The sequence below is a fragment of the Heterocephalus glaber genome, unplaced genomic scaffold (assembly GCF_053883595.1).
Source record: "Heterocephalus glaber isolate CG9 unplaced genomic scaffold, H.glaber_assembly_v1.0 deba00001689, whole genome shotgun sequence".
Lineage (NCBI taxonomy): Eukaryota > Metazoa > Chordata > Mammalia > Rodentia > Bathyergidae > Heterocephalus > Heterocephalus glaber.
The window spans coordinates 14,707,919-14,733,686 of NW_028258414.1; the positions used below are offsets into that span (position 1 = coordinate 14,707,919).

General features: G+C 56.8%; 1 protein-coding gene across 1 annotated transcript; it reads left to right on the forward strand.

Annotated features, from left to right (window-relative positions):
* Nucleotides 1-5,863: 5,863 nt before the first annotated feature.
* On the forward strand, nucleotides 5,864-24,782 carry Loxl1 (lysyl oxidase like 1). The gene is made up of 7 exons (XM_004855495.4): nucleotides 5,864-7,322; nucleotides 18,054-18,162; nucleotides 20,536-20,673; nucleotides 21,030-21,186; nucleotides 21,742-21,837; nucleotides 23,139-23,254; nucleotides 24,465-24,782. Exons 1-7 carry the CDS (start codon nucleotides 6,188-6,190, stop codon nucleotides 24,469-24,471), a joined length of 1,758 nt encoding a protein of 585 aa, XP_004855552.2. The 5' UTR covers nucleotides 5,864-6,187; the 3' UTR covers nucleotides 24,472-24,782.
* Nucleotides 24,783-25,768: the final 986 nt, after the last annotated feature.

The window sequence follows — 25,768 nt, forward strand, 5'->3', positions numbered from 1 at the left end:
CTTTTAGGACCCAATATTGGAAGCAACAACCCACCATTTTCTTCCACATTCTGTCCATTAGAAGCCAGTCATGACATACAGCCCACACACAAAGGGAGGAGATAACACAAGTGACTTCCAGAAGGCATGGCTCCTTGAGAGCTATTTCAGAAGCTGCCTGCTGAAGACACCATCTGTGACAGTAAAGCTGGACTGTGCTTGACTGGCTCAAGAGCCACTTAACAGATTAGTAAAGCACACTTCTAGGTGTGCCTGAGTGAGTCACAGAGGTGTGATTTTGGGTTCTAGATCTTATCTCTGCCCTTCCTCTCTGGAGCGGTTCCCCTGCTCTGATTCCCAGCCACCATGAGCTAAGCAGCTTTGTTATGCAACATGATTCCACCATGATGTTCCAGCCCTAGAGCCAGCCAACCACAGACTGAAATCTCTGAAACCAGGAGTCAAATAAACTTCTCTCCTCCTTAGGATTGTGGGTGTCAGATATTTTGTCCAGCAACAGGAAGCTGACTGATAACACCATTCCTCAACTTCATGAGAGTGAGCACCAAGCAGACATCTTCATCTATAGAATAAAATATGCCTTTCTGGAAATAAGATATGCCCTTCTGGAAAACCACACTCCATGTTGCAAAGAAGCTGAAAACTGATTGGGGTCTGGTGCTGAGTGGAAAAAAAGGTCCTGATAGGTGAGGGGCTGAGGCTGGAGCCAGCTCCCTACTTCCACCAACAGAGGGCATCTGCGGAACAAAAGCTTGACCTCCTTTTGTCTGAGGGTGGTGGTGAATACTGAAAGTGGTTGCGGCATTTACCCTGACACCAGAAATGCTCCTCAGTTATTATTACACAGGCTATAAAATGACGTCTGTGACGTGTGTGAGCCCATTATCCTTTAAATAAGTGGGGACAAGAGCCTGGAACACTGGTTTTCTCTAGCTCACATACAGCAGGAGTTGTTTCTTCTGTTCTATTCTGTATTCTAAATTTCCGATTATTAACATGTTTCTTTTGCAATACAAATTTAAAAGTTATTAAAAACAAAGGTGAAGGGCTGGGGATTTAGCTCAGTGGTTTTGTCGCCTGCTGCCCAAGTGCAAGGACCTGAGTTTGATCCCCAGTACCAAAAAAAAAAAAAAAAAAAAACAAGGGTGAAGAGGGTGCTGATATCTCTATTCCTCCTCCATCAACCTATAGCCCTTTCCTCTCCCAGACCCCAGCCAGTCAAAACCAGTCTCTAGCAAGGACTCCTGGGGTTGGGGACAGGGGAAATGTGCATTAGACCACAGTAAATGCCACCAGTAAGAAATGATACTCTGTCCAGTCCTGTAGCATACAGTGGGGGCTCAACCCTTACCACATGATCATCGCATCAACCCACCTAGGAACTGCCTTCAAAGAAACACCTTGCAGCAGACTCCTGATTCACTGGAACACAGGGCCCTGGGGTAGAACTGCGTCCTGGAGATGGCAGCTCTGTCCCCTGCTGTCCTTGGGGTCTGGAAGGACAATGACCTGTTCCTTCCATTGCCTACCCCACCCTCACCCCACAGCATTGGCCCTTCAGTCCCACCATGTCCCGCCTCTAGGGTAACATGCAAACTATCAGTGTCCTGCAGCTAGCAGAAAATATCACCTCACAAAGGTAACACAAGGTAGAGTTGCTGATGGACAGATAGATGGCTGGATGGACGGATGGATGAAGAGAAATAGAAGAGCCTCTCAAAGAGATCTCCAAGAGTCAGTGCAAGTCTTTATCTTCACCTCCACCCAGGACTGCCACTTGCACCCTCACTAAACTGAGAGCTCTTTGGGAACTGGCAAGGCTGGCTTCTCTCTGTAACTCCCAGCACAGGCCTGGCATTGGGCAGGGCCCCTGAGAACACATCCGCTGTTGGAGTAAACTAATAAAGGAACAACTAGGAGAGACATCAGCAGAGAGAGAGCGAGCGAGAGAGCAGGATGGGAGAGGGGGCCAGAAGGAGACAGATGGAGACTTGGAGACGCAGAAAGGCTGACAAACAAATGGATGGCGGAGAAGATGGAGGTGGGAGAGGGTACTGGAAACAATATTTTAACTAGAGAAACCGAGAGGGAGTCAACTGCAAGTTAAAGACAGCGTAAAACTAAAGGTGGCGGAAAGGGCTTCCCTTAGCCTTGCCACAGTCTTATTCATGAGAAACAGTGAGTTCCTTGCTCAGTTTCCCTGCTAGCTCTGGAAGTCTTTATGGAGCTGTATCCCCAGGGTCTGGCACCCTCCTTGATTTTGCCACTCTCTCCCTCTGGCAGGGCACATTGTGGCCTTCTTGCTGTCCCCCGCACACTGGCTGAAATCCATTCCCAAGCCTGACTGTGGCCTATGGGCCCTCCCACCCAGCAGGCCCCAGCCACTAACTCTGCAAAGTCTTTCTGTCCTCTGGAGTCCCTCCTGCAATACCAACCCCCCAGCCCTGCTAGCTTGGCCCTGGGTGGGGTGGGGTGGGGTGTAGACAGGGACTCTCGCCACTCTGAAGGCCCCAGGGAGGGGAGCAGCCTCCTGCCTTCCACAAGCCTGACCTCCAGGGCTGGACTGTCCCTCCAGCACTGGCCTTTCCAATTTCCTGAGGACCCTGAGGAGGGAAACCAAAAAGTGACCTGAGCTCCCAAGTTCCCCTGGGTCCTAGAGAAGGGTGGGTCCCTCTGCACCCCACCTCCCCATCTACCCCTCTAAAGGCTTCAACTTCACCTCCCCCACATCCGGTCTTCTCTACAATTCCAGCCCCCTCCCAGCCCCCCTCCATGGCTGCCTTGGTTCTGGGGACTGAAGCCCCCCCCCAATACTGCTCCAGATGTGGCTGCGGCAAAGAGGTGGGCACAGCGCCCAGCTGGCAGTGGTCACTTGGTGGTCCCATCCCTGCAGAGTCAGCGCTTTCTGTGCCAGCTTGCTGGGCCTCCTCACTCAGCACTTCCTCCAGCCCACTTTTCAGCAGCAGCAGCTGGGTCCACACTGCCTGCCTGGACTGGGGCTTCCATTCCCAAGTCAACACGAATCCCACTGGCGGGGCCCCCTCCTGAGGGCCCACCCAAGTGTCCCGGCTGGGCAGGCAGTGGCAATGGTATGTGTGGGGGGATCTAGCGCCCAGCCTGGTGCCTCAGGGCCCACCCTCTTCCCTTCCCCTCAGCTACAGAAACATCTGCCCCAAAGCCCTTCCTGCTCCCCCAACTTCTGCTGGCCAGGCCCATGCATCGTTGGTTCCCTGTGGCTTTTCCAGAACCTAGAGTCGCATCTCATGGCCACAGGACACAGCACTGAGCACATAGTAGGTGCTTTGAAAAGTATTGCAGCGCCAACAGCTCTTCCAGTCATATTTATCACCAGCCCTCCAAGGGGCCCTTGAGACTGGTTCCTAATGCCAGGAACAGCACTGAGCCTCAACCACAATGCCTGGGTCTTAAAACCATAGATGTGGGGGAAGAAAACCAAAAAAAAAAAAAAAACCATGGATGTGAGTCCAAGCCAAGCCAGTAGGGACAGGGCCGAGAGGGTCTCGGAGGACAGCTCTGGCCCTGGTGAGTCCAAGCTCTCGTTTGACCCACGCTTTGCACCCTTTATACCTTGCCCCGGTCACTTGGAGGCCCCCATGCTGCAGGTTTCGATCTAAGGATGCCAGGTGGCAAGGTCTGCCCTGCATGTGGAGAAGTGTGCACCTAGACTGGAAGCAGAATGGAGAGGAGGAGGGAAAAGAACTGGCCCTGTCTGCATAGGCGTCACCCTGGCCAAGGAAGGATGAAGACAGATAAAAACAGCAAGGGGACAGGAAAAATGGGGTGAGGATACCCTCTGGCAATGAACCCCTCCCTTCTCTAAAGAGTAGGAAGAAAGGCAGAAAATAGGGGCCACACGTCTGGCACTGAGCTGGGTGCTTTGTATAGTCCCCTCATTCCAGCCCCAAATCTGCCATAAGAAGGGTAGGATCCCCCTGGGTGGGAGGTGAGACTGGAGCACTGCAAAGCTTAAGGGCTTCCCTGGGGAGTGACTGAGCCGCAAGCCACCTTGTGGGCCCCAGTAGACCCTGGCTCCAGCCTCAGCAGGGATGGCTGGCAGGGCCGCAGTGCTGGCCCACGGAGCTTGTGCGGAGGCCCAGCTCTGCTCAGAGCAGAGTTTATTCAAACAGAGCCTAGCAGGAAACTTGGCTCTTCTGACTCACTCTGATCCAACCTTATTAAGAAAAAAGAAAGGGGCCAGAGCCAGCGCCGGGTAGGGTTTCACGCCAAGAGCTGGCGCACGCAGAGCTGCTGAGCGCAGTGGCCATGCCCTGGTCTCCCCACTCCAGAGCCCTTGTCTGGCTCGTGGAAAGGGGTCCTGCCTTGGGGTCCCCTACCTCACACAATCCTCTGCTTTCCTCCCTTCCCTTGTCCTTCCCCTCCCACGCCTGGGGGTACCCGAGGCCTGTTTCCACTTCTCCTTCTCTCTGCTGCCCATCTGGCTGGCAGGAGGGCCCTACAGGACCCCAGGGATTCCAAGCAGCTGAGGCCAACACTGCAGGGGGCAGCAAGAGGGAGGGAAGGCTTAACCCTGCAGGTTCCGGCCCTCAGTGAGCCCACATACCAATCACGCTTAGCAGGAAACCCGACCAGCCCCATGCCGGGGAGCGAAGGTGTCTGTGTGGAGCAACTGCTGGCCAGGAATGGGTTTGAAGCCCCTGCCTTCTTGGCTGGATTATGAACATTGAATGCCCCAGGGTCACCTGAACCCTGCCTCTGTCCTGAAGAACAGTTCAATGGGTGAATAAATGCTGCCTGGCAAGGATGGGGGTCCCTTTTTCCCAGTGAGTGTCCAGTCTGGCTGTTTGTCTCAAGGTGGGCTCCAGGAGTTACTGCCGGGCCAAGTGAAGGGCAAGCTCCTTGTACATTCTTCAGGAGCATAAGAGGACAATTTCTGCCCTCTAGTTATGAGGAACAAGGCCAGAAAAGGCAGCTTAGGGCCTGAAGAGCACCATTCAGAGTGTGATTTCTTGGACACCAACTAAGGTCAAATTTCTGGAATCCTTCCTATCTCTCTTATCTCCAAAGAGAACAGAGAATCCCCCAAAGCACTCTTAGGGACCACATGAGCTAACCCTCCATTTGGATGCAGCTACCAGTTCAGAGAGGGGAAGGAATCTACCAAAGATCACCCAACGACTTAATCACAACCTCAGTCTTCCTGAATCCTCCTTTTTCGATGTTCTATGCTTCCAGGCCTCTCCGGCTCTCAAAGCCAGCTGCTGGGGTTCATTGTACCTACCTATGTGTGTGCCCTCATGCTACGAACAGGCTGAAAGACAGAAGCCCCACGGGATGTGTGAGGAGTTGGATTCTCCTTTGAGCTCACAGGCCATTCAGCCCAGGGACACCCCTCATTCTACAGATGGCAGAGTAAGGCCGATGAGCTCCAGGAAAAACGCTGAAGTTCCAGTGGCCTGGTACCCCTGTCCAAGAGCTGCAGGGCCTGTGGAGTCCAGATCTGGGGTGGGCCCTGTTCCACATCTCCCCCAAAACGTCCCTCAAAAGAGGAAGGTGTCTCTAAAACCCAGGCTTTGGAAATGGGAACCCAGGGAGAAGGGAAGCCAGCAAGCAAGAGGGAAGCCAGGGATGCTGTGTCCATCGCAGAGAGGAATGGGCAGGGTGGTGCTGACAACCTGTCCTATTCCGCCTGCCAGAGTCCCCAGGGCCCCCACCTACTCCGGGCCCAGTCCCTTCCTCCAACGCAGCTCTGCGGCTTGGCTGGGAGTGGTGGGCCAGGCCACATAGCTAAAACCCGGCGGGCCGTAGGGCCCCGCGGAGGAGGCCCCTGCAGGCAGCCGGGCGCCCGAACCTCCCGTCGCCGCTCACCGCCTGTTGCTTATTCATTCAGAGTGGGAACGCGCCAGCCCAGCAGCCAGCTGCCAGCGCCGGGCTGGCCATGTAAGGCCCCCAGGAGGTCCTGCGCACCCCTTGCCCAGAAGAGAGCCTCGTGCAGCCTGGGCACCGCCCCTGCTCTGCCCTGACCCCTTGGCCTCGAAATGGTGTCATCGGAAGAGCCGTCCCGTTCGGGACCAAGCCAGCATGGACAAAGCTAGAGCTGGGGCAGGCAAGGAGCCGTCCTGTCCTCAAGGCCGTGGGAAGAGCAGTGCGCACAGGCGCACACTCCAGAGAGCCTGTCTGTGCCCAGGGCCTCTGCAGAGAGGCTACCATGGCTCTGGGCCGCGCGGGCTGGAGGCTGGGGGCGCTGGTGTGGGGCGCGTGGCTATGCGTCCTGGCGCATGGGCAGCAGGCTCAGCAGCCCGGGCAGGGCTCAGACCAGGACTCGGACCTGGGGCGCTGGCGACAGCTGATCCAATGGGAGAACAACGGACAGGTGTACAGCCTGCTCAACTCGGGCTCCGAGTACGTGCCGGCTGGGCCCCGGCACGCCCAGAGTAGCTCTCGGGTGCTGCTGGCTAGTGCACCCCAGGCCCCTCCACGCCGCAGCCAGGGGGGTCTCCGGCGCCGCCAGGCGCCGTCGCTGCCCCTGCCTGGACGCGTGGGCTCCGACACCGTGCGCGGCCAAGCGCGACACCCATTCGGCTTCGGCCAGGTGCCCGACAACTGGCGCGAGGTGGCCGTCGGGGACAGCATGGGCATGGCCCGCGCCCGGACCTCCGTCTCTCAGCAACGGCCCGGGGGCTCCGCCTCCTCGGTCTCGGCCTCAGCTTTCGCCACCGCCTACCGCCAAGCGCCCTCCTACCCACAGCAGATCCCCTACCCACAGGCGCCCTTTGTCGCCCAGTACGAGAACTACGACCCCGCGGCGCGCACCTACGACCAGGGTTTCGTATACTATAGGAGCGGGAGCTCAGGTGGGGCGGCTGTGGCCTCGGCGGGGGTGCTGTACCCGTTCCCACCCCGCACGCGCTACGAGGAGTACGGCGAGGAGCAGCCCGAGTACGCGGCCCAGGGCTTCTACCCTGCTCCTGAGCGTCCGTATGCGCCGCAGCCGCAGCCGCAGCCACAACCTCAGCCCCCGCCCCCCGACGGCCTGGATCGTCGCTTTGCGCACAGCCTGTACAGCGAGGGCGCAGCGGGCGCAGAGCAGGCCTTCCCAGACCCCGCGCTTGACACCGCCCAGGGCCCGCGCCTCGGCTGGTTCCAGCCCTATGCCAATGTGCCGCCCGAGGCCTACGCCCCGCCGCGAGCTGTGGAGCAACAGCCCCCATTCCGCGTGCTCGAGCCCCCCTACCTGCCGGTGCGCAGCTCTGACGGGTCCCAGCCCGGGGCGGAGCGCAATGGTGCACAGCAAGGCCGCCTTAGTGTGGGCAGCGTGTTCCGACCCAGCCAGAACGGGCGCGGTGAGTACCCTCCCCTAGTCAGCAGTGAGCCGTACCAGGGCGCAGACCCCTCCTTCCCCTATCCGAAGGTTCCCCTGGGCTGCCGGACGCTGACCCCCACCCCCACCCGACAGCCCCATTGTGCTAAGCAGTGCCAGGGGGTGGCAGGGCTGGGCTCCGATCCTGACTTTGGTGGGGCAGGGGCTGGAAGGATGAGCTAGACTGTGGGAGGGGGCACCTTCCAGACTCGGCTTGGGTCATCTAGGGACAGAGAAGGAGCCCTCTCCCTGCCTGCCCCTCTCTCCAAGCGAGACACTCTCTTTTCCACTCGGAGATGCCCCTATGCCAGCTCACGTGGCTAGGCCAGAAGCATCGGAACCCCAGATCTTCAGGGTCTGATTGGTCTTAGGGGAGGGTTCAGGAGCAGGAGGGCAGTGGGGAGCCTTGTCCCAGGCAAAACTCTGGACCAGGAACTCTCTGAGGGGGCATGCCAGGCTGAGACTAAAGAGCCCAGGGATCCCCTAGCCTGGGCACTCAATTTAAGGGGGCGCCAAAAACCTCAGTAATTGAGATAAGTAGTATTTAGACATTTTTTGAAATGCTTTGAAATATCTGCAAGGTACAAATGCACCCAGGTTTTAAATAGCATCAGTAAGGATTGCATAGCCAGCCTGAGGCAAACTGAAAAATCAATATGGATCCTGTCTTTAATTTGAAATTTGGATTTTGTTCATTTCATCAGATTCTCTTTTTTTGCATTAACTTTTGTTTTTAAAACTATTACATTAAGGGCCAGGGATGCAGCTCAGTGGTACAGTGCTTGCTTAGCATGTGTGAGGCCCTGGGTTCCATCCCCAGCACCCCCAAAATGCCATTAAATATTACTTTGCTACTGAGTTTTGTTTGTTTTTTGGTGTCCCCTCATAATGCCTCCTGACATCATTTGCCTCACCCTAGTCCTGGCCCTGGGGAGAAGCCACGGTGGACAAGTGACCATGTGGCCTTTTGGGGGGAAGGCCCAGCTGTCAGCACACCAGGGCATGGTGGATACAGGGGGAGCAGACTTCCTTTGTCAGATGGTGGCCTCCACACGTGCCCTCAGAGGCCAGGCTGCCTTGACAAGGGCCGACAGACAGGTGGGTATGGCCAGGGCTGGACAGCCACTGACCACCTTTGCTGTCCTAGCATCCCCTGGCTGCTTCTCTCCCTGCAGGCATCAGCTCTCTGCAGCCCACCCCTTCCCACCTCTGCCAGCTGCAGTCAGTGCCCTTGCCTGGGATTCTGTGCTCCCCACTTCTGTTGCTGGGCCAGGCCCACCAGGTAAGGGCTGAGCCTGCAGTGAGCCCAAGGAGCTGGTGCCACAGGCCAGCCTCTGTCCCACAGGGACACTGCCTGTCTCCAGCCAACACGGCCAGAGGGGGTGCTGAGTCCCACTTTGAGAAGGCAGGAGCATGGGACAAGTCAGATGGGGACTCTTCTGTGATGTCATGAGCGGTGCGTCCCCTCTCTCTGATCACCCTCAGCATCTCACAGCATCCCAGCGGGGCACAGTGGAGGAAAGGATGTCTGACTTTTGTGGTATTTTTTCTTAGAATGCAAGACCTCAGGGTAAGCTCAGCCAGGAGAGGGCTCCATCCCTGGACAGAGAAGACTGAGGCCTCAGATGCCACAGTGCTGGCAGGCCCAAGCCGGGGCCTGTGGGCTTGCAGCCAGGGGTTGTCTAGGACCATAGGACAGAGCAGGGCAAGGCTATGTCTGGAGCGGGGGTGCTGGAAGATCAGCAGAGCCTCTGCCACGGCCCCAGGCCCCACAGAGTTCATTAAGGTCGGAGCCATTTCTCCCCCAAGGCAGGGTCCGAGGTGCAAGCTGAGTAGGCTGGCTTGCCCCAAGCCCAGGTCTACCATGGGAGAAGCTGAGGGGAGAGCTCAGTCCTGTCCCTGAGCGAGCATTGGGGTCAGGGGCTCTGGGAGACTCCTCAGAGGGAGGCGGCGTTCCCACGTCCCGTTCCCCAAGGGGTGGTCATCAGCTCCTCCGAATCATGGTGAAAATAGTGTGCAGGGTGGGAAAGTGGGGGTCCTGGCTAGTCTGGGGCTCGCACAGAAGCCAGAGAGGGAGCCCTAATGTTCCCCATGGCTGCCTCCTCCCTCCCCCCACCCTGCATGGCTGGGACTGTGGAAAATCCCAGCCCAGAGACGTCCATGCCTTGTACTTGAGATCAGACCCCCAGGCCTGGTGCGGGAGTGCAGGGCGGAGTCTCAGAGACTGACTTCATTGCTGCTGGCCGCACACCCAGGGGTCTGAGGCCGGCCTGGCAGGCGGCACGCGGGTGTGGGCGTGGACGTGTCCTCATATCCTGGGCACATGCAGCACCGTCCGCCGTCCTCTGTGCACTGCAGGCTCCCGAGGGCCTGTCTCGAGCCAGTTCAGCCTCTGCCACCAGCACCCTCTGCTTCCTCATGGGCCCAGAGAGGGTCCCAGCAAGGGCCCACTCAACAGCACATCCTAGCAGAGGACCCACCATGTCCCCGCCCTGTGATGTCCCCTCTCCCACTGCCTGGCCCTCCTCTTCTGCCATCCTTGCCACAGCTCCTGCCTCACCAAGCTGCTTCCTCCTTGCTCTCCTGGTCTCAACCTCTCCCTCTCCACAATATCCTATATGTAGACACATAAACCTTACAGTGCTCACCAACTGTTCTGCTCAAGAACATTCTGTGGCTCCCCAGGGCCTTAAGGACCAGATCTCTAGTCCTCAGCCTAACACTCTAGACCTGAGGCACCTCCTTCCTCTCCTTTCACCCTCCTCCTCTCAGGTTTCCATCCCCTCCCATGGGTACTGCTCCTGGCCTGCACATCACATCTCCTTCCCTACCTCTGAGGATGTTTCTAGGGTTTACCCCTACCCTTCTTCATCCAGCCTCAGTGTCCAAGAGGCCAGACCAGGACTCAGTGCTGGAGAGCAGCCCTGACCCCAGGTCCCCTCCTGCTTCCGGTCACCATTCTGGCTTGGAATAGCTGCAGGGAGGGATGGAAGCAGGCTCCACCCAGCAACGCACAGTCAGAGTCAGGGACAGCAGTGACAATGGTGACCTTTAGCTGAGCCTTGAGGCTTCCACATGTGTGCATGGTTCACCCTCACAATCTTCTGGTGACAGGAGATTCCAGGCCTAGGGGGTGGCAGGGCCCTGAACCAGCTCTGCCTGTCTGGGCCTCAGCGCCCCTCTGCATCTGAGGGGAGAGTCACATTCCACTGACTTAGCACTTTACGTATCATCTCCTTGAGTTCCCAGACCCAGGCCAGGCTCCGCTGTGTGTCCCATTCTATGGATAAGTGAGGTCCTCACTTCCTGACAGCTAGTAGTGAAACCAGAATTTAAGCCCGCCTTGGCTCTACATCCTGCATTCTTCTTTCATTTATTTATTTATTTATTTATTTTTATTTTTATTTTTTTTGGTACCAGGATCGAACTTGGGACCTTGTGCTTTCAAGGCAGGCAGCAGCACCACTAAATCCCCAGGCCTCTTCTTTTTAGATAGTGGGGATTAAATCCAAGGCCTTTCCTTGTTCATTCCCAGCCCTTTTTGTTTGTTTTTGTTTTGAGACAGGGTCTTGTTAAGTTGCCCAGGCTAGGCTCAAACTTGCAGGATCCTTCTGCCTCAGCCTCCCTGATGCTGAGGCTGCAGTTGTACACCACCACGCCTGGCTCCATCCCTGGTTCTTAGCTATTTTAAAATGTTTTCTATGTTTCATTGTTCCTCCTGGTCATGGCCTCTCTTACCAGATAGTTGGCTTGAATCTTCAGGCACTGATTGTGACAGGGAGATGGGACAGTAGTTGTGGAAGATGGTGGAGGCCACTTCCCAGTGTGGTGTTCATTGTCTTTCTAGGCCCCAAAACATGCATTTAACACATACATGCATCGTCCTTGCAACAGCCCTGGCCCCAGGTCCCTGTCATCCCTGGTGAAGAAACCAAGGCCAGAAAGACTTAAAACACTTGTCCTGGAGCCAGCACCGCGGCTCAGCATTTCTCCTTCCTCCTCTAAAGTTGTTCTTGCAGAAAAAAAACGAGGTCTTCAGGCTGAGGTATCTGAGAAGACCAGGTGATTGGGCCGAGGAAAGAGAGGGCCTGGTGTCCCCAGGCAGACTTCCTGTCCCCTCTGTCATATTCGCTCCAAGGCTCCTCTTCCTCCCTGGACTGGACCTGGACCGTCCCGCAGGAAGAGACGGCAGCAGCTGCCAGGATGGACTAAGGCAATGCCAGGCGTTTTCTCCTCTTCTCCTTTCATCCTCCCAGCAGCCCTTCGAGTGTCATCACCCCCTTGTGCAGATGAGGACACTGAGGCTCAGAGATGCTAAGGAACCCACCTAAGGTCCCTGGACTGTGGTGGGCCAGTGGGGACCAAGGAGCTCTGTCCACTCCAGGGACGCCGACCACCCCAAAGCCGCCCTCACTGTTTTCACACTGGCAAAAGAGTCTTTTACATTCTGGGTCCATCTCAGCATCCATATTGCTCTGTCTAAACCTTCAGAAAAATCCCAGCACTTGGACATTTTTCCCCGAGTTTGCTGACCCCTGAATCCGGGTCACTGGGCACAGTGGCAGAGCAGGGTGAGAAATCCTTAGTGCCAGGCTGGTGCCAGACTGCAGCTGGACTTGGCCAGGGAGTCCTTGGCCTCCTCAGTCTCTCCTCTGACCCCAAGTCCCCATCACAAAGTCCTCCGGTCTCTCTTCCCCAGCAGCTCCCAGCTGGCATCCATCCCACTTCCTTTCCAAGCACAGAACACATGGAAAACTCCCCAGGGCCGTGGCTGCACTGGGCAGGAGAGGAAGTGAATGGGAGGGGGGGCGGCCCAGGCAGCCCACACCTGCTTCCAATTCCTGTGCCCAGCATTCCTGCAGAGCGGCAGGGAGATGGCGGCTGTCCCCTCCTCTGGCTGTGACCCGAGGGCCTCCTCATCATAGGCAGCTGGACTGAGAGGCCTTTGGGTGTGGAGCCAGGATACCAGGGTGAGCATTGCTCCCCATTCTTCTCCTCCTTGCTGCTGGACACCCCAGGAACCAGGCATCTCACTGTCACCTGGTAATGGAGGGAGTCAGAAAGCCAGAGCAGGAAGGCACAGGATTGGGAAGGCAAGACCCTGGAGGCCTTTGCTGTCAAACCTTGGGACACCCGCCCCCTGCTTGTAGGCCAAGTGGAACAGGGTGCTTCCCAAGCCTGAAGGGAATCTTGTTTCCAGAGAAAGGACTTGAGCATGAGCTGTGGCTCACAGAGGCAGGTGATACCAGGACTTGTATGCAGGCTTTGCTGAGGAGGTATGGTGCCAGACCTCCAGCTGGACACCCCACACCAACCCTGCCCTCGCAGGAACCCAAGCTGAGTGGCCCATTGTGTACCTGGGAGACCCCGCTTGGCGGCTGGCTGTGGGTAAAGGACAACACCACTCCTGCCTTCCCTCAGGGACAGCCAAGGAGGGTGGATGTTACCTCAGGAATAAGTACCACCATTCAGCAAGTGTTTCCTGGTGCCCTACTTATGTGCCAGGCAAGAAAGATGAAATCTGAGCCTTCAAGATTCTTGTACTTTCACATGTAAACATAATAAACGGGTAATGAGAGAAGGGTGGTGAGGATAAAATAGAGGTAGGTGAGAGGATGAGGGAAGAGGCAGGCTGGAGCAAAGATCTAAGCAAAATATGGAAATATGTGCGAGCCTTGTAGGTGCCCTAACCCTTAGGGTTACGAATTCTGAAAGGCCAGGTTTAGGCCTCAGCTGCCACCCCTAAAGGCCAGGCTTGATTCTGTAGGCATGTGGGAACCATTAAGGGTTTTTCTAGCCATCATTGCCCACTTGCTAGGGCTGTGATTGCCCCTTCCTGAAAGGTCTCAGTGGCTGCCATAGCCACCTCATCCGCCTGCTCCCCAAGCAGGTGAGGCTCCTCCGGGCCAGCGCTGACAACTTAATGTTCTGATTATTAGCTGGTCATTTCCCAGGTCTGAGAGCTGCCAGCTCTGCCCTGGAGGCCCTGTCTGGCTGGCTCATCTTTATTCAAGGCCGCCCTCCATCCAGCTTTGTGCTTCTCCCACCTAGGGGCTCCTCTGGAGTCTGGCCAAGAACAAGCCAAAACATCCCACTCAGCACATATTTCACAACTGGCTGATGGGTTCCTGCTGGACTTTGTTTATCCTCCAGCCCTGGCTCAGGAGATTAGGGCTCTCTCCCATTCCACTTCCATTGCCTGCTCTTGGAGCAGGAGCCTTGAGGAAGCCAGATTTTAGATAGGAGGTTGATTGAGCCTACAGAACAGGGGAGGCCAGCTGAGAGCAAGCAAGTGACAGGAACACAGCCCTTGGGCCCTCCCACTGAGCCAGAGGGAACAGATCCCTAATGAAGCAGGAAGGACTTAGGGCAGAAGGTGGGAGAATTTCCTGACTGCTGAAGTATGAGCTGCAGAGGTCGAGAGAGGTCGAGAGCTCTTAGCCAAGGCTGGGGAATGGACTAACTAGAGCTGAAAAAGTATTTTAATCTCCAAGTGTTTGTGGATCTATCCAGCCTGCATTTAAGGATCATTTAGTCCAATCCAATCTCCTCTATCATTTGGGGAGGGAAACTGAGTCTCAGAAAAGGAAAGGTGCTTGCTCCATGTGGAGACCAGGCAAGGCAGTGAGCTCGCCCTTGGGGTCTGACCTGGGGAAGATGCTGACAGTCATTGTTCTCTGGCTCCCAGAGCCTGGCATGAAGCCACTCAGCAGTGCCAGACCCAGCCAGGGGAGGACAGGTGGGCTTGTCATGAGGTAGCTTGGTGGGTCCTCCCACTGAGCCCACTGGGCCCTGGATGCCCGCAGAGAAGCCTGGGGGTGGAGCCAGAATGCAGAGTCCCTGGCCTATCCCCTGGCTCAGTCCTCACTGTGCTGTCTACATGGCTGCAAGACTCCTGCAGTCCAGGGCTGGGCTGCCTCCCCAATGGCCCCAGGGCCTGATTGTGTCACACCAGCCCCTCACAGTTGAGCAGCCTTGGCTTCGGCCATCCCTCTAGTCCCTGCCACCTTCTGACTCTGTCCGCACCATGCTGGCCAAGGTGGAGGCCAGCCTCTATCCCCATGGTCAGCAGGTTCCTTCCAGTGCTCTCCAGGGGGCATGAGTGGGGTAGAGTAGGGAGAGCCAGAAGTGGACACTGAGGTCTGGGGAGGGCTCAGGTCACCCAGGGACACCCAGAAACTCAGCAGCAGAGTAAGAGTGAGTGTCAGGGCTCTGTCTTGAGGGGGCAGGTGGCAGCTGCTGATGGTACCCAGGGCCAACCTGAGAAGCCTGGGCCAGCCCATGCATCCAGCCTTAGGGCTGTCTGACCCCCTGACACGCACCAGTGGTGCTAGCCTTGGGAGAAAGCTGAGCAAGTCTGGGGGTGACCGGAAATCAGGAAGGAGCAGGGTCTGGTTCCTCATTAGGCTGGTCACTGTGGCCTGTGTGTGGAGTAGGAGTCAGGGGGTCCCCTCCAAGGAGACCAGCGGGAGGGGAAGCCAAGAAGGCATACTGTGGACTCCTGGGTAGCAATGACAGCTGTGAACTTCCTTGGAAGTTGTCAGAAGTTTGCAGCGACAGAAAAATCAAGAAATAGCACAAGCTGCCTAAGGCCATCATTTATAGACTTAACGCACACACAGCTCAAATGCACTGCAGATTCCAAAGAGACACACAGGTGTTTGGGGACATGAGTGAGGGTGGAGGGTAAAGGGAGGCTAAAAACAAGAGAGGCGCCTTACAGAGACTACTTTCCTGAACTGAGATGAGGTTAATTCAGTTCTCTATATTTATACAAACAGGAGTCTCAGAAAAATTCTTACTGGAACCCACTACTTTAGTCTCCAGTCCCAGGCCTGGGATGCTTGGAATAAGGCAGCCCAAGCCCTCCCCAAAATCACAGCCATAACTTCTGATTCCCCCCGACTCTCTGTTCAGGAGCTTTCTTCCCAGTACACACTTCACGGATAGAAGCTGATCTGTCCAGTTACTGCCTGGTTGCAACTGGATTTTATGTTGGCCACCCTGCCTGAGGGTGTGGCTGTGCTGCACAAGCCAGGACAGTGGGCGGGACCCCCGCCCTTTACCCAGTCCCACTCCAGTCTCCCTTCATCCCCCTTCCAACATTACCCCCCACCCCCCAGCCCTGCAAAGGGGTTGAGCCTGAGGGTCTGCCTGCTGACAGAATGACCCTGGGAGGGCAGTGAGAAGGAGGCCTTGTTCCTCCCTGGAAAAACATACCAGCCCAGGGAGGGGGCCTGCTGTTCCCTGGGACCTTGGCAAGGGAGCCCAAGGGGGACCGGCCTGAACTCCTGGAGCAAAGAGGACATGAACAGTGGGGTGGGGCAGAAAGTGGGGGTTGTCCAGGAGAATCCCAGGAGGCCCCTGATGGTGGTCAGAATGTGGAACAAAGAAAGTGATAAGTGACTTCATTTAAGAACTAAAGAGACTAATGCACAGAGACCCATGGATCCATCTATCCATCCATCCATCCATCCATCCACAAGCAGATCAGGGGTTGCCTGGAGGGGGGGGGGGCGTCTCCCCGGGAAGGAGCCCAACAGATGGTAGAAACAGTCCCTGGCTTCATTCAGGTGGTTGTTACACAACTGTATTCAGCTGTCAGAAATAACCAAGCCGTGTGCCTGGAATGTGTGCATTTGACTGCATATAGGTTATACTTTGAAAAAACTGCATTCTTAGAAAAAGAAGGACAGGAGAGTCCCTGGAGGGAGTTAGGCCCTGGGATTTCCTCCTGCAGCTGTTCCACTCACTGTGTGACCACGGGCAAGTTCACTGCCCTCTCTCAGCCTGTTTCCTGCACACTTCCAAAGGCATCCTGTGCCCTATGTCCTGGGGGACAGGTGTAGAACACACTCAATTATGTATTCAGTCCATCACCTGCAGATGGACTAGGAACAGTAAGACTGAGATTCAGAGTTGCTGGTAGGTCTTGGATCTCACTCTGTGACCCACGATCGGGCCTCGGCGTGGGACTGTGATCAGGGCTCCATCAGTGACCCAGAGTAGAGGCCCTGGCCCTGAATGCTGGGACCTCTTTCACTGGCTCACCCAGCTTCGCGCATTGCATAGCCAGCTCATAACACAGCCTGCAGAGGAGGGGTCAGGCCAGCAGTACTCCCTGGGCCATCTGTGCAGACTTTATTGAAACCGGGCCTGGGGTGGGGACGGCAGACTGTCTGGGGCTGAAGGTTGGGTCTTGTGAGGCCTCGGCCCAGCTGCCCCACCTCCCCTGCCTGTGTGGTGTGGGAGCCCTGGATGGTGGGAAGGGGACTGACCACTGTTCTCCCTGCTGTGAGGCTTCCAGGAACAGGAGGGTGAGAACCAGCTCCTAGCTGGTTTGAGGCCCAAGGGTCCCTTGGGAAATGACTGCAAGCATTCCAGGGGGTTCGAGTAATAGGGCCGAGGCTGGCCAAGATGTCCCCCACTAGCCAGAAGCCACCTCATCCTCACCCACCCTGCACTCCATGCTTCCTCTCCGTTCCAAGTAGGTGAGGTCACCCTAGCTGCCTGGACCAGGCTCCCCAGGGAAGCCAGGCCCCAGGGGAGAGCTCAGGGTGAGTGCATGGTGCAGTCACCCTGGCAAAGGCTCAGACTCCAAACTCCTGGTCCTCTGCCTCAAGGTTGGAGCCTAGAATCCCACATGACTCATGTGCCCACCTTGCCTGTCTCTTCCCCTTACCATCCCCAAGAGCGGAGCAGAGAGCTAGAAAGGAGCTGGGAGGAGCTTCCTGCCACATTTCATCATTTACCTAATAGAAGCCCTGAGGCCTGGGAAAAGAGGGGACACTAAGGTCCCAAGCCCACTCCGCTTCATGCTGGTGGCTGATCTGGGATGGAGCTCAGGGCTCTGGGGTACCTGACCTGCCTCCTACTCATCCGGGCCCCTCATTACCAATATTGGGATTTCTTTTTCTTCATTCTGTTGTGGGATGGGGTCTGGGCACCTAAGTTTAGTTTCAACTTATTCCTAATAAGCCTGGGGGGCCTCATGCACCATGGCCAGGGGGTGGAGGGGGCTGAGGCAGGAAGGATGGTCCCCTGGCTCTGGCTTGGGCTGGGGGACCAGAGGTCATAGGGTTGGAACATTCACCCTCCTGCCCTGGGCCCTGCAGCAGGGCAGGGAGCCTGGTGTTTGCTCAGGTTCAGTTTGGATGCCCGAGGCTGCAGACACAAGGGGGTGAGCCAGGAATGATGGCTAAAGTCGGTGGCAGGAGCAGCTGTGCCAGGAGGAAGCTTGGTCGGCAGCTCAGGGTGGTACCTGGTGGGCAACCTCCTCTAGGGAAGTGTTCTCCTAGCCCACCCACCTCCTGCCTGCGGGCATCCACCTGACACTGCCCCTGTGCCTTCTGGAGACCACGCAGGGGTTCATGGAGAAGGCGGGCCTCTGAGGCTGGGTGGTGAGCACCGGGAGCAAGTGCCCCTAAGAGATTCCTTCCTTGCTGTTTCCTGCCTCCAGGCCTTCGTTCATGCCATGCCATTCCCCTCCAAGAACACCTTACCCTCTCCAGCTCCCCAGACTCCACCCTGTCTCCGAGGCCCGCACCCCAAGGACCTTCTGCTGTCTGGCTCCCCTAACTCTCCTCCTGAGCCTGGGACCCCCGCCCAGGGAGAACCGCCAAGGGCCATCGGTGGGGTGTCTCTGGGTATTAGCAGTGACAGCCTGAGGCTCTCAATGCCATGCTCTCTCCACTTCTCCCACTGCCCTCCCCAGGTCTCCCTGACTTGGTCCCAGACCCCAACTATGTGCAGGCATCCACATACGTGCAGAGAGCTCATCTATACTCCCTGCGCTGTGCTGCGGAGGAGAAGTGCCTCGCCAGGTAAGGGGATGGGGATGGAGCCCGGAGCACGGTGACAGTCCCCCAGAGCCAGCCAGCCAAGCTGCCTGCAAGCGGCAGGACCCTGGCCAAGTGGCTGAGCCTCTCAGGGCTCTGCCTGCATCATTAGGAGCCTTTCTGGCCTCAGGAAACCAGGAGGGGAAGGGATGGAATGGGCAGTGACCATGTCTGTGTACATTGCTATGCAAGAATTTGACTTTTGCTGTACCCTTCAGTCTTCACACCAGCCCATATAGAATGTGTTCCCTATCAGGAAACTGAGGCATGCTCAAAGAACTAAGACAATTCAGATCTGAGCTGCCCAAGGAGGAGAGGAAGTCCCTTGTGAGGAACTAAAGTTTCCATGCCCAGGACCCTGGAAGGTCCCATAGAGTGGACAGGACTGCAGGAGGACATTTGTGGCTTTTGCTGGTCCAGGCTGTCCCTGCCTGGTCACAACAGGGGTAGTAGACATGGGTCACAGAGGCCTCAGTTATGGGTTATGCTGAAGAGAGGCTGAGAAGACCAATTCACAGGAGCCCAGGCAGCGAGCTCAGTGAGTCTTATTCATAGGGGTTTGGCATCCTATAGAACTTGCTTCGGAATTGTGTGTGTGCTTTGGGGACATCTTCCTGTGCCAACAGAACGGGGTAAAGATGACACCGGTCGGCTGCCTTTGTGGAATGCCTGTTTCTTCATGACTTTTTTTAACATTGCATCTCTCTACTATTTCGGGAACCACTTGGACTCAGAACATTTCTCATTTCTAGAACTTAGAGTCTAAAGCCTCTCAGAGTAGCTGACCACAAAGTGTCACCCATGACAGGATAAAGAGTTGGTACCAAAATGTGATTCAGCTTACTGCTTCCTTCATCAAGGAAGTCTTGCATGGATGCATGGATGGATGGATGGATGGATGGATGGATGGATGGATGGATGCTAGTTGCATTGGTCAGATGATTGAATCAATGATTCATGGTATAATGGATTTACATCTTGGTGCAAGTTCCTTAATATCACAGACTGGCTGCAAACATTGCGCAAACTTGTCCTGGCCCAGGACCCCATGTTAGTGCCACTGACTGGCCTGCCCCTTTGGGTCATGTGTCCTCCTTGCTGTCATCCTTGGGATGACAGCACATTCTTCCAGCTGTCATTTCTCCAACACTGAGGCACATACAGCCTCAGTGGCAGCCTGTCTAGCTCTAAAGGGTTTTAGTCAGAGCCAGACTGTCACTGTCTTCATGGGCATCCAGGCGCCCAGACTTGAGCTTCCGGCAGAGGAAGAGGATGACCTGCCCTCCCCAGGACCTCCTGTTCTAGTGGAGCAAGGGGCCCTCACCTATGCCACAGTGGCAGGATGGAGCCTGCCATCCCAGCAGAGCCAGGGCAGGAGGGCTCCAAGCCACCCCCAGGTGGGGCCGTAGCCTGGGCAGAACCCCGGGCGGAGGAGGGATGTGCTCCAAGTCTCTCCATGACTTGTGGCCAAACTGGGCCTCAGACCCAGACCCTGTTGGTTTCCCACGGTGTGCTGAGCCGAACAGCAGGGCAGCGTTTACCCGAACAGAGGGAAGGAGGATGTTTTGTTTCAATCCAGACGCAGACGGATTCCAAGCGACCTCCCCTACACAAGGCTTTGGACCTTAGGTCCTGGCAGACCAGAGTCGCAGAGGCCAGCTCCAGACAGACTCTCAGAGAGCTGATCCCACAGCTGGCCACCGCTCGCCTCTGGCCTTGCAACCCAGACCTCAGTGGGAGCCAGGAAAGAGCCCTGGGGGCCGCCAGGACAGCTGTCAGCAGTCAGCAGAAGGGGGAGCTGCAGCCAACCATCCTGTTCCCGCCGCCTCTGTGTGCACACATTCTTGTGTGTTCACGTGCATGTGTGTCATCCCCTTGCTGCCTCTCTTTGGTCTCTCTTCCCACAAGGCCTGCCTCAGTTAGGCTTTGGGGCAGCAAGAGAGCTGTAAGCAGGAAGTCTGCAGCAGACCTGTGCTCCCCGAAGAGACAGGGCAGGCTGCTGGCCCTAAATCTGCACTATCAAAGGGAGGTGGCCTGGTCACGCCTGAGCCAGCACAGGGAATGTGCGGCATCTGAATGGGCCACAGGCTGTGCTGGGAGAGCTCACAGGCAAGCAGGCAGTACTGCTCCAAAGCAGGGCAATCAGGGCAGACTTGGGGCGGGGGGTGCTGGGTAAACATTGCACTTCTGGGTCAAACCAACAGTGTGGGCCCAAGGAGGCACCTGGAAAGCAGGACACCTGCTGGGCAAACAGACTTGTGCCAATGCCAGGGTCTCAGGGGCAAGAAGGGGCTGGGGGTACTAAGGGTGGTGTCCCTGTACCCTAGTCTCACTCCAGTCTTTCACGTGTCCCCACAGCACAGCCTATGCCCCGGGGGCCACCGACTACGACCTGCGGGTGCTGCTGCGCTTCCCCCAGCGTGTGAAGAACCAGGGCACAGCAGACTTCCTCCCCAACCGGCCTCGGCACACCTGGGAGTGGCACAGCTGCCACCAGTGAGCCCCTGCTGGCCTGGCCCTTCCCATGCCCCTCCCCCATCCACACCCTGGGAGAGGCGGTGCTAGTTGGGGCTTCAGGGAGTGCTGGCTGCAAGGGTGTCACCAAGCGGTCATGGGATGCCAGGCCCTAGTGAGGGACGGAGATATCTAGAATTCAGGACAGCTGGGTCTCCAAAAAGGAAGTGAGGCATCCTGCGGAGGTCTTCCCAGAGTGACCTGGCTAGGTAGGTGACACCAGAGGTGCCACTCTGAGAGACTCGAAGTCCAGCCTGGTCGGAGGCTATGTCCTATCTCACAGGGGGGACAGGATGGGGGCCCAGGGGACACTAGGCCCTCTTCTGTCTCCTCCCTAGACATTACCACAGCATGGATGAGTTCAGCCACTATGACCTCCTGGATGCAGCCACGGGCAAGAAGGTGGCTGAGGGCCACAAGGCCAGCTTCTGCCTGGAGGACAGCACCTGTGACTTTGGGAACCTCAAGCGCTATGCGTGCACCTCTCACACACAGGTTGGGGTTGAGCACGGGGCGTGGGGTGCTGGGAACAGGGTCAGCCTGGCCCAGATGGGGGAGGTAGCTGCCAGTCACAGCTCAGTGCCGATTAGCCCTGGTCACGGGAAGGGTCTTCTCCTGTCCTGAGGCCGTCAAGAGCCCCTCGGGGACTGTATCCCCTGCCCAGTCCTCTCCATGTCCCTTTCCCAGGGGTGTCGTGTTCTAGAGAAAAAAGGTCACTGCCCATCTGGGTACCATGAAGTCCCCCACCTGGTGTCACCCTGCCCTCCTTCGATCAGTCCATCCACACACCCAGACTGTTCCTCTGTCATGGCTGTCTTCCCGTCCATCCCTCTGCCTCCAGCTGTCCCTCCCTTCGCCTGTTGTATTGTTCTTCTCTCCCGACCATCTGTCCGGTGGCCTCGGGAAGGGGCAGTGCCACACTGGCCAGGCTCTGGGGAGAAGTGGAGGAAAAGCAGTCCCAGCTTGCTTCAAGGGTGGGGAGAAGGTGAGGATGGGGTGGCCTACAAGGACCAGCAGCACCCCAGCCTCCCCGCTTGTTCCTTGTCCCAGGGCCTGAGTCCTGGCTGCTATGACACCTACAACGCAGATATCGACTGCCAGTGGATTGACATAACCGACGTGCAGCCTGGGAACTACATCCTCAAGGTGGGGCCTGTGGTGTGCACACTGGGGTCCCCCATTCATGGGAGATGGGTGTGTTCCCACCTCCCCAGCTGCCCATCTGATGGCACAAATCTGAAGGAAGACCCCAAGGGTCCTTCCCTGGAGCTGTGGTGATGCCATCTTCCATGTGGGCAGAGCAGGCTCTGTGCCACCCCGGGGAAGAGAGCAGAGAGGCCTCCACGCCCCACAGGGGACCCTGCAAAGCCCAGGGACCCTGTGCCCCAGAATCCCTCACGGCAGAGACCCCTCTTGCCCCAGTGGTGTGATGTGACCCCACTCTACCATGCCTGTGCCTTGTGGGGGGCAGGTAGAAAAGCTTAATATTTGGGGCCACACTGTCATACCCTTCTCTGTGTGGGGACAAAGTGAGGATGGGGATCCCTCTGCAGGCTGCTTGGACCCGTGTAGCTCAGGACAGTGAGAAAGGGCAGGTGACCGGCCCTGGAGGATGGTGGGAAGGCTGCTTTCAGGAGCCAAAGCAGTTCCCTGTGGCCCTGTCCTGAGCCCCTCTCCCAGGCTCTGTACACCCCACCTCCCTGGGCTTGGGCTGTCAGGTATATTCTCTTCTGTCCATCATTCAGGCATTCATCAAACATGATCAGTGAAGGTCACTGAGTTCTAGGTCCCAGGAATGCAGAGCACATAAGAATGCACAACTCCTGCCCATAAGGAGCGTACAGCAATTTAAAAGGAACATCATTGCCTCTTTCATTGTTGTTTTGGTTCTCGGGATTGAACCCAGGTCTTTGCACTGAGCTACAACCCCAGCTCCTTTTTTTTTTTGAGACAGGGTCCTGCTAAGTTACCCAGGCTGGACTCAAACTTTTGATCCTCCTCCTTCAGCCTCCAGAGTGCCAAGATTACAGGCCTCTGCTCCTAAGTGCTCTGCAGATACTGCTGGTCCCCATTCTAATGAACCCAACCTGTCGGCACCATGTCCCAGCAGCTCCTTTCTAGAAGAGTCCAGGTCATGCCTGGGCCATCATCTCAAGGACTGTCAAATGCCTTGGGCTCCAGGGCAAGGGATGCCACCTGGTGTCAGACCCTATGCAAAGTCACCTGGCATGGGCTCCGGGTCTGCAGAAGCTTCTGATTTGTGATAAAGGGAACCAGATGACGTTTTCTACTGGCTGCCTCTGCCCCCTGCCTCTCTGTGTCTCTCTCAGACTTTACCTCCTTGTCCCTGTCCCTCTGTCCCTTCTGTGTCTGTCTCTCCACCCCTTCCTTGATGACCAGGGAAAGTGCAGCCTCCTTGATTGTCACCCCTCTGTCCTTTCCCCCAGGTGCACGTGAACCCTAAGTACATCGTCTTGGAGTCCGACTTCACCAACAATGTGGTGAGGTGCAACATCCACTACACAGGTCGCTATGTTTCCACCACAAACTGCAAAATTGTCCAGTACGTGCAGGCCCCCTGCCCTTCCTGCCCCAACCCCCTGAAACACCTGAGGCACTGCACTTTGGGTCACCCCAATGGCCAGACATAGCCACACCTGGGCCTGGCAGCAAGAGCCCCATGTGCATAGTGGGCATCAGGACAGGGGTCAGGGTGGACCAGGACCAGGGCTCCGTATGGATCAGGACCAGGGCTCATTTAGAGACAGCTCTTTCACTCTTGGGCTTTACTGCTAACCTGTTCATAACCCCCACCAACACACACACACTTCCTTTGCTGTATGGGAGTAGCAGCAGCCAGGTGAGTGAAGATCAGTGACCTCACAAGCAGTCAGGTCACAGTTACAGGGACACAAAGAGCATTTGAAGTGGAAGTGACTGACACCTGCCCTGCCCTGGAAGGGTGGTATCTCTGCATTCTGAGTCTCCGCATCTTCCTGCTCACCAAGGCCTCTCTCAATCAACCATTCAAACTTCCCTTCAGGAGAAGGTTCCTGGGAAGCAAGTCTAGGGGAGGAGGAGGAGGAGGGAAGTAAAGGAGAGAGAAGGCCCAACCCAGGGCACAAAGAGGCTGCTGGGCTGAAGGAGGCCGGCTGCCCTCATCCGTCTCTAGCCCCCATGTGCTTCTGCCAAGGGGTGTGGGGACATCCCGCTCTCCTAGGGGCACCCTGGGCACTGCAAGAACCTCAGGGAGGGCAGTCAGAGGCAGGGCTTTGGAGGAGGCCAAGTCCTTCCTTCCGAGAGCTCTTTACATAAGTGCTTGGAGAGGCCCAGTCTTATTAGAGTGGCCTCGTGACACTGACCACAGGCAGGCAGCTGGGCCAGCGTGCACAGGAAGCTGGACGGAGCGTTCCCAGAAAGGCCACGGGACTGACGCCTGTGGGTTTCCACCATGTTCCTAAAGAGGGAAAAAGAGGCCTAAGAAAGAAAAAAACTAAGTTAGAAAAAACAAGCAGGAAAGTATTTCCAGACAGTAGCAGCTCTGCTAACAGTCGAGAAATCAAACCCTGGACTTGGGGCATGAGAGAGGGGGCAGGCTGAGGCTGTGCCCCAGAGGGTGAGGGGTCCATGAAGCCCCTTCCTTTTGAAGCTGGCCCAAATTCCTGAGGGAGATGGAGGCCTGTGTCTTCCCTCCCTGAGAGTTCCTGGCTGGAGAGACCATGGGGACCCCAATTCCAGCCACCACTGATCTGCATTTTCCTTTCTTTCTTTAGATCCTGATCTCTGAGAGGAACAGCCAGCCAATCTCTCTCCTTCTCAGGAGGCCCTGCTCCCCAGGCAGCCTCTTGCCCAGGAGCCAGACCCTGCAACCCACAAGCCGGGGTGCCTGGACACCAGGGGCAACCTCCCTGCCAGCCTCAGGGAGCAATGTGGGCCAAAAAGACAGGCATTCTGGAGCCGGGCCCCATCCTGTACCTAACTTTTCTCTCTAACATCATTTTGGTGGTTGTTGGTTTTTATTTTTTATATTTTGGCCATCCCACAGAGCAAGATTGCCCAGCTCTGGGCTGAATAAAGCCAAGTTTTTCTACTCTGGGGCTCTGCATGTGGCCTTCTGACAGGGCTGTCACAGCTGGGTTGAGCTCTGGGGACGTCCTCAGGCTTCTGCCTTCCCCGGCAAGATGTGGAAAGGGCAGCGGCCAACCTGGCAGGTGCACAGCAGTTTCGAAAGCATCAAGGCCTTTGTGGGGTTTTTAGCTCGAGGCCAAGCTGACTTCCTGGGAAGTGGACCTCACCCTGGCCCCATGCTCTGACTCCCACCCTTTTGTCCCCTCCTCCCTTTTCAGCCTTCTGCTCCCACCAGCCACTGCGCACTAGCCACTTGGCCTACACTCCCCTACACTTGCCAGCTCCTAAATGCTAGGTGCAGAACTGGGCACGTGGAACAGCCAAACTGGGGTGGGTGGACAATGTGGCTCTGCAGGAAGTGAGGGGGTAACGGATCCTCGGGTGGGGGGACAGACGGCAGAGAGTGCCATGGGCCAGGAGTGAAGGGAGTGAGACAGAGGGAGATCCATGGGGCCCCCAGCCTGCTGTGACATCCCAGAGGTCCTGGACATGGGGCCAGGCCAGGAAGAAGTGAGAGGAGGTTGCAGTTTTCTGGGGAGAGCTGAACCCGGAGCAGATGCTCATGGGACAGAGTGGAAGGGGGAGGTAGAGAAGCACTTTGCCAGCCATGAGGCGGGAGGAGACACACAAACACCCAGAGGCCCCCAGACCCCAGATTCCCATGCACACATGAACACTTGGCCAGAAGGTCAGGTCCCAGGGGATAGACGTCTCCAAGCCTGCCCTCAAGGGTGGGGACACCTGGGTCAGTCCCCATGTGCTGGCAGGACACCCTGAGTTAGAGGCTGAAGAGGAAAGAAGCTTCCACCCAGGTGGAGAGGAGACAGCCATGATGCTGGGGCCCAGGTCTCGCCCGCCCTGCAGGCTGCCCCAGCTCACCCCAAAGGCCCTCCCCTAAGGTGAGGGTGGCCATCCACCTGGCCCAGGAACTCAGGAGGCCTTTGCCTCT

Coding starts and splice junctions, on each gene's coding strand:
- Loxl1 (XM_004855495.4), top strand. CDS start 6,188: ATGGCTCTGGGCCGCGCGGGCTGGAGGCTGGGGGCGCTGGTGTGGGGC. Junction 7,323..18,053: donor ACCCAGCCAGAACGGGCGCG/GTGAGTACCCTC, acceptor TGCCCTCCCCAG/GTCTCCCTGACTTGGTCCCA. Junction 21,187..21,741: donor CGTGCACCTCTCACACACAG/GTTGGGGTTGAG, acceptor TCCTTGTCCCAG/GGCCTGAGTCCTGGCTGCTA.